Raw genomic sequence first — 8325 nt, 5'->3', positions numbered from 1 at the left:
ATTTGAAGAAATAGGAAAATTTGACCTAACATCAAGAGGAAAAGTCAATGGAAACACCCAGAGATGGCTTCGATGTTGGAATTAGCAGACAAGACAAGGACTATTTCAATGAGCAGCTGTCTTAACAGAGAAATGGAAACTATAAAAAGAACCAAATAAGTCTAGAACTGAAAGGTACGATGCATGCAATAAAAAATTCACCTGATGTAGATGCTGTAGGGAAGAGAGGGTCAGTGAACTTTTAAGACAGATCAATAAGAACTATCCAGTGGACAGAATGAAAAAATTAGTAAAATTAAGAGCAGACCCTCAGTGACTTCTAGAACAATGTCAAAAGCAATGTAATATATATTAAACTGGTATCTCAGAAAGAGGGGGGAAAATGGGGCAGAAAAATCTTAAAAGAAATGCTGGCCAGTTTTCCAAATTTGGCAAACAATTTCAATATACAGATCCAGAAAGCTCCGTAGATAAATACAAAGAAAACTACATGCAGACATAGTATAGTCAAACTGCTGAAAACAAAAAATCTTGAAAGCAACAAGACAAAAATGACATTTCCTACAGGAGAATAGTGTATAATGACATGTATCCATTGTTATAGTATCATACAGTCATTTCACTATCCTAAAAATATGCTATTCATCCTTTCTCCCAAACCCAAGCAACCACTGATCTTTTTACTGTCTCCGCAGATTTGCCTTTACCAGAATGTCATAAAGTTGAAGTCATACAGCATATGGCCTCTTCAGTTTGGCTTCTTTCACTTAGTAACATGCGTTTAATTTCCTTCATGTGTTTTCACAGCTTGATAGTTGCTTTCATCACTGTCTTCAGTTTGCACTGACATTAATAGCCAATACAATAAAGCAAGGTATATAAAAGGCACAAAAATTGTCATTATTTACAGGCAACATCATAGCTTGTGTAGGAAAATCCAACGGAATCTACAAAATGACTACTAGGATATCCATATGATATAAAATGATATATGTAAAGAATTGTTCATGATCAGAGAAAATGTTAAGTAGATTACAAAATTGTGTAATGTGTTCTCAGCCATGTTAAAATACTGTACATAAAATGGCTAGAAAGAAAAAATAACACTGATATTGCTGAGTGATAGGTTATGGATGATAATTTTCTGTATTTTCCAGTTTTTAAATAAATGTATTATAATATTTAAAAAAAAGTATTGAAGCATGAAACAGGCTTGAAGCTGCATTTCACAGCTAATTTAATGCTGTAAAACCTACATTTTCACCCCAATCAGAATTATGCTGCATTAATGGTACCATACAAGGAATTCAGGTGATAATTTCCATCATTCAGACATTTATATTATAGTGACATGTCAGGTGTCCTAGTTACCTACTATTTTTTAAATGAGCTTTGCTTTAAAGTAACATTTTTTCTATTAAGTAGCATATTTTTTATAAATTTATAAATAAAAAGTCGTGACCACTGTAAAATTTGGTCTTTTCTTCCTAATAAAAAAAATTCTCCCTCAGATGTTTCTCCCTCTACATACTTACTAAGAGGGGCACAAGTGAGACTTCTAAGATGCTGGATGTGTTCTGTCTTTATCTGGGTGGTGGCTAGAAGGTATACAGGTAGAAAAATTAATTAAGCATTCTATACATTTATGGTCAGGGCTTTTAATTTTTGTAAGTTATACTTCAGCTTATTTAACAGGGAAATTTTATAAAATATTTCTCCATTCAGAGTTGATGTTAGATTGCTTTTCTCATGCTTTTTGGCCCAGTATTTATAAACATGCTTATTTCAAATCTTTTATTTCTCTCCTGCTTTAGAAACACATACCGCATGATTGAACAAGATGACTTTGACATTAATACCAGGCTGCACACGATTGTTAGAGGGGAAGATGAAGCAGCCATGGTGGAGTCAGTAGGCCTAGCCTTAGTGAAGCTACCAGATGTCCTCAATCGTCTGAAGCCTGATATCATGATTGTTCACGGAGACAGGTTTGATGCCTTAGCTCTGGCTACATCTGCTGCCTTGATGAACATCCGAATCCTTCACATTGAAGGTGGGGAAGTCAGTGGGACCATTGATGACTCTATCAGACACGCCATAACAAAACTGGCTCATTATCATGTGTGCTGCACCCGAAGTGCAGAGCAGCACTTGATCTCCATGTGTGAGGACCATGATCGCATCCTTTTGGCAGGCTGCCCTTCCTATGACAAACTTCTCTCTGCCAAGAACAAAGACTACATGAGCGTCATTCGGATGTGGTTAGGTACGCATCAGACTATTCAGCCTAATGGTTGTGTTTGTCAGTGTTGATTGGGTATGTTTCAGTCCTCTAAGAAACTTGTGAAAGAATATTCCATTAGCAATCAGAAGGCTAAGATTTTAGTTCATAGATTTTGCCCTATGTTATGACTTCACCTCTCTGAGACTCACCTTTTCTATAAAATAGACTTAATGGATTGAATTTTTAATGTTAAATTTATACAACGGAATGCTTTTAATCCATTAAATATAATGTTATGGGTGAATAGTTACAGCGATAGATCCTGACATAGCAAAAAGGAAGAAAAGCTACAAAATTTATAATATGCCATTTTCATGAAAACAGTAATATAATGGAAGGTTAAGGAAGCATGTACACCAAGTCATTTATAATATTTCTGGTTAGTAGAATTATGTGTGTTTATGTTTGTTTTCCTTTATTTTGTTTTCTAGTACAATGAAAAATTTCTTCTTTTTAATTTTAATGCCTTCCTTACATGATTGTTGGAATGCTCAGATGAGATGAATGTTGAAAGCAGTAAGGCATAAATACTTACTGAAAAGGATTATGATGATGATGATTGAAAAACAAAAGTCATAGTTGTGCCATTAGAGTTTATTATCTCTGTAAACCTTAAGGTCTGAAACCTTCAGTGTTGAATGATCCAGCTTCCTGGAAATTACCTTTCGCTAATGAGAGGCAAAGAAAATAGGTTTACAAACAAAATTTCATTTGGTTAATTTATAGTGAGAATACTATCTAGGGGACAAATCAGGAGTAATCATTTATTTAGGTATTTAGGACTCTCCTTTTCAAAGAAGTAGATCTATTGAATAATGAAGTTAATGAACAGTAAATTGATTTGGTGATTGTGTAATCAAAGTGATTGTGTATATTTTAAATCAGATCACATTAGAACAGTTAAGGAATGGGGCATTCCTATATAAAAGTTAGTCCATTCTATGCGTGTCTTATTCTTAGATTTGTAGTTATCAGGGAACCTATGTAGATAATGCTAGCGGAACAAACTATCTCTTTAGTCTCTCCTTTTTGTATACTTCTAAGTAAACATTCTTCCATTCTGTTCTGATTTTACTGTTAGCTCTATTCTGAAAAACTTTGTATTTTTTAAGAACTTGTAATGAATAGAAAAGAACCCTTATAAAGCAGAATGCAGCAAGATTGTACTTGTAGAGTTTAAGGTTCTATTCGGAACCATTTAAGCAGTTTCTTTATGAAAATAAGAATAACAAAGTAGCAAAAACTAGATTTTTTAAAACCACAAGGAGGAGGACAAGACAATGAGCCCAAGCCACTTACCACAGGCAATAATATTTTGTGCAAAGCCTATACCTGCTTCTCAGTCTGCAACTTCTGATGTCATCACTCTGCTTATAGGAGAAATAGTGTTAGGCCACTCAGAACATGCAGCTTTATAACCAGAACATTAAAAAATAAAAGTCCCAATAAAATATTAGCAAAATTAAAAAGACATGTTGAATTCCTAATAATGAAAGAAACACCACAGTAAATATAGAACCTTACAACACAAAACAAAATGATGGTACCTAACTGGAAAGGGTTGCGTGGAAGGGCTGAAACTGCTGAGTTCTGGAGAGAGTGATAATGTCAGGAATTGCACAGCAAGAAGCAGGTGCAAGCTTTGCACGAAATGTATTATTGCCAGGGATGGGTAGCTTCAGCTCATTGTCCTGTTTTCTTTTTCACTTTTTTAAAAAAAGACATCTAATTTTTGCCCTTTTGCCATCCTTCTCTTATAAAGAGACTGCTTAAATGGCACCATATAGAGCCTTAAGTTACAAAGTGCAGTCCTGTTGCATTCTGCATTATATGGTTATTTTCTATTATATAGTGCAGATGTTTCTTAATCACACTTAAAGGAGAAGATAAATGAGAACTGGAAAGCTCTCTTGGAGTAAACGGCTGAAATTTTCCTCTTCACTTCCACTTGCCCCTTAGCAATCAGTTGTAGCAATTCTACAAGTTGTGTAGAATAACCCTCTGCATAGGATTGCAGAAGCTCCATCACATTCTCACTCTCAAAGAAAAATTGCCACCAAAAATAAAAAAAAAAGTACAAAGATCAGAGAGACTTGCTCTAAAAATGTTCTCAAGACAGAGTACCTGGGCACACTAAACCCAGAGCAACAATGTGGGGTGAAGGGGCCTTGTGCCAAGTACTGTATTTCTCCACAGTCTGTTACATACATGTACATTAAGGTTCTTTGTATGTAAGAGGAAATCAGAGGGAATCATGTATGAGTAACTCAAGTACTACATTAAAAGCTGACATCATTCCTCTACTTACCAGTCACAGATGAGCTAATTCACCCTATAGAAACATGCATTATAGCAGGACCAACTTGTACCTGTGGTCAGATTGCAGCATATACGTAATATTTCCATGTCCTTTACAGCAGGGGTCCTCAAACCCCTGGCCACAGATTCCAGGCCTATTAGGAACTGGGTCGCACTGCAGGAAGTGAGCGGCAGGCAAGAGAGCAAAGCTTCATCTGTATTTGCAGCCACTCCCCAGCGCTAGCATCACCTCCTCAGCTCCACTTCAGATCATCAGGCATTAGATTGTCATAGGAGCACCGGTCCCTAGTGCCAGAAAGGTTGGGGACCGCTGCCTTAGAGTGAAGACACTTGTTTTATTGCTATTTCTTTCCCAATAGTTTCTAGTGGCCCTGATCTATATCTAATGACCTTAATATATTCATCTGATTCTTCTAGACTTCTGTTTTTGATAGATTCTTTTAAGCCTTTAGGTCTTTTTTCTACTTTGTACAAAATTTTGATAATTATATCCTTCCATCCTCCACTTTAGAACATAATATGGGGCCAATAATTTTTTAAAATAAAAATTTGGAGCCTATAGTCTTTCAAATCAAATACTACTGAAGATTCTTAGTAAAAATTGTTACCATTAAATCAAAAATTTACTACTGTGAATTTGGAAATTAATGATAAACTTATAGTTCATGATAAAGTTGATCATTAAAATTAATATCACAAAGAAATATATTTTATTAAAAATAAGTGAGCGGAGCTCATTTTCATTTTTATGGAAATTTAATGTAAGTCCTGTTGATAAATGTGTTGTGTTATTTGGCATAGCACTGTCCATTGGAACCATTTATACTTCAAAGTTTTGCTACGGAACGGTCCTGAGTATTCTAGCCCGGGAATAAGTGAAGCCTTTCTAGTCTTTTGAACAGAGTTTGAAACACTTGCCATTTGTTGAATCTGGTGGGTGATGGTATGGGGAGGCTCATATATTTTATATATTATAGGAAATATATATTATATATTATATGAAATATATTTAATACTCATTCAAGCTCTAAATGCCCTGATTTGTAACATATTATTCATTAATATTGCTGATAATTCAGAAGAAACACTAGCTAGAAATTGGGGAAATTCACATTTTTCTAATGCTTTGAAATATTTTGGATTTTAAAACAATGAATTCTGGTTTCTCTTATTTAAAGTTACATGTTTTGTTTGTGGTAGCAAGTACCTTTGTAAAATATTAAGTTAGCTGAATCCTTGGACTTGTTGTTTATAAGTTCTTATCATTTGAACCTAATTTGGATGCCCTGCTTAGAATGTGAGGAACTTTCTTCTTTGGAATTTTTAAGAGCAGACTTTGGGGTTTGCTTTTTAGAATTCACTTCTTTCTCCTTTAAGATTCTTAACTAATGAAGCAATGTGGTTTGACTTTTTTTTAAACAGGTGATGATGTAAAATCTAAAGATTACATTGTTGCACTACAGCACCCTGTGACCACTGACATTAAGCATTCCATTAAAATGTTTGAGTTAACATTGGATGCACTTATCTCATTTAACAAGCGGACCCTAGTTCTGTTTCCAAATATTGATGCAGGTAATTGAACTTGAAAATGAAAGTATGCCACCTTCCTTTCCAGTTTTGTTTCTATTATGTCATCTTTGACTGCCCTATCTTGCTCATTTTATTTTAATTTTTTTTCTATCTAGCTTATTTTACATTGAAGGCCACTCTGTTCTGAAATGCATTCCAGTTTTTAAAGGATCACCAATTTTCCAGTAGTTTGGAGAGTTTGTGATGTTTTTGTCAAGTCTAGTAGACCCTTAATGGGAAAGAAATAAATACTAAAAAAAGATCTCTCTAATCTTCACTCTAGGTTCATGTTTAAATCTCCATTTTTCACCAATGAGAAACTGCAGTAGCTAAGAGACATAAACCTCAGAATTTGAAAGTGTCTTTAGGAAAGTAGTGATCCCAACTAACCACAGTAAAATAGCCATTATTGTTATTTCTTGTTCTCCTATTGATGTTAGCTATACCTTAAAGTAATCTTGAGCTTAAACAATTTAGATCTGGAGTCCCCAACCAGTCGATCCTCAAGCCTGGCCTGGTTGATCACCTACTAGTGGATGATACTACAGGCTTTGTTGCTGGTGACACCTTAGCCATGTTAATGGGGATATGAGATATAAACGAGAAATGCCAGAGCAGGGCCAAACACTGAGGAATTTTCAAACACTGACTATTATTAGCTGACACCACTCATTGAAGAGCTCTTAGGCATTTTTTGGTAAAAGAGGCAGGATCCCTTCTCTGCAGTGTCAAGGTGTCATCATCTTACTCTGAAGTAATCCTTAGTGTCCTTTAGTAATCTTCACTATTAGGGGAAACAAAGTAGGGTATTAGTTGAAAAAAAATTAAGAACCCACAACACAGGTTCTGTCCAGGTAACTTATCGATATTTCAAAAATCTTAATATTATTTTCTAATTCTTTAAATTTTTGAATATTTGCAATGTAATTATATATCCCTCATTTGATATTCATTGTCAATGATATTCTGTTTGTAATGTACTTTCCTGATTGTATATAATTTATATTAGAGATATTTTTCCCTTCTGAAAGTAAAGGGTCCCAGGAATGCCTACCTAAATCATGCCTACCACTAACCTCTCCTCTGCACAGGGTTTTTGATAAAATATTCACAAAGAACAGAGGGAAATGAGAATCAGGGCATCACTTTCTTATTATGGCTTAGCGCCCAGTTCCCTAATGTAGAACTCTCTGGAAAACAGGATTGATACCTGTGGTGTAGGCTTAAAGCCAAAGAAAAAACTTCAACTGAGCCAAATCCAAATCTTGGAATAGTAGCACCTTCTGCCATTTCATGTACTAGTAATTATAGGCAATGACTGGCATGCTCTAGCAGGGAAGAAGTGGCCAGGCCTGTGCTAAGGAGTTAGACCCCGAGCCTATCACCCACCTCACCACATGGAGAAGGTTGAGAGAGAATACCGCACGCCCAGCTTCTGTTAAATCTGTGACTCCTGCCTACTGGTGAATGGTAGTGTGGTTGCTCTTCTGCTGTCTAACCAACCAGATTAGCAACTTTGCCTCCCCAGGCAGCTAGAAAAAGGCAAGTAGAGAGGCAAGCAGAGGCATTAAATATTGCCTCCCCCTCATATACCTGTAACATCTTTTAAAATCATGTATTTAAAATAAGATACCAGCTACAGTATCAGAATCTCTGTACTTTCTTGGAGCTTAGTCCATGTAAGTTGGAGTGCTATCCTTGTTGTTAGTATGATAAATGTGAGCATGTCTGATCAGCTTGGTGTCTGGAACCTGACACTTTTCCATTTAGGAACTGCTGTCTTAAGGGATAGAGATTGTTGGCCTGTCTCTAGCCTCTTAACTGTTCAAGGTAAAAACTTCTGCTGGAGCATGAATAAAAGAAAAGGTATTTGCTTTGCTCAGTGCTGTTTGAAAAGTTCTAGCTGCTGCCATTTAAAGTTTCTAGATGAGTTCGAAGCTGAGAGCTGACCAGACATTTTAGACATTCATCACTTATGAAAAGATCAGTAATTAAAATTACTATTTCCCTAATAACTGTTATGAGTTTTTATGGGGAGAATTCTTTAAGTGGGGTTATACTTGCCAATGAAAATTGTTTATCTCATAAAACATGTAACAATTGGTTCTTTTCATTTTCACAGGGAGCAAAGAGATGGTTCGAGTGATGCG

The 8325-nt window shown here is 35.6% G+C and overlaps 1 protein-coding gene across 1 annotated transcript in view; it reads left to right on the top strand.

Annotated features, from left to right (window-relative positions):
* The window catches only part of GNE (glucosamine (UDP-N-acetyl)-2-epimerase/N-acetylmannosamine kinase), a 31935-nt gene that overhangs the window by 10309 nt on the left and 13301 nt on the right, over positions 1-8325 (top strand). Inside the window, exons 3-5 of the mRNA XM_023534228.1 lie at positions 1815-2266; positions 6026-6178; positions 8298-8317. Of these exons, the coding sequence (XP_023389996.1) occupies positions 1815-2266; positions 6026-6178; positions 8298-8317 (625 nt within the window). The remainder of the gene's footprint in view (positions 1-1814; positions 2267-6025; positions 6179-8297; positions 8318-8325) is intronic.

The sequence above is a fragment of the Pteropus vampyrus genome, unplaced genomic scaffold (genome assembly GCF_000151845.1).
Source record: "Pteropus vampyrus isolate Shadow unplaced genomic scaffold, Pvam_2.0 Scaffold123, whole genome shotgun sequence".
Taxonomy (NCBI): Eukaryota; Metazoa; Chordata; class Mammalia; order Chiroptera; family Pteropodidae; genus Pteropus; species Pteropus vampyrus.
Note: the sequence above shows the minus strand (reverse complement) of the source record. Positions and strands in the feature narration are given on the sequence as shown.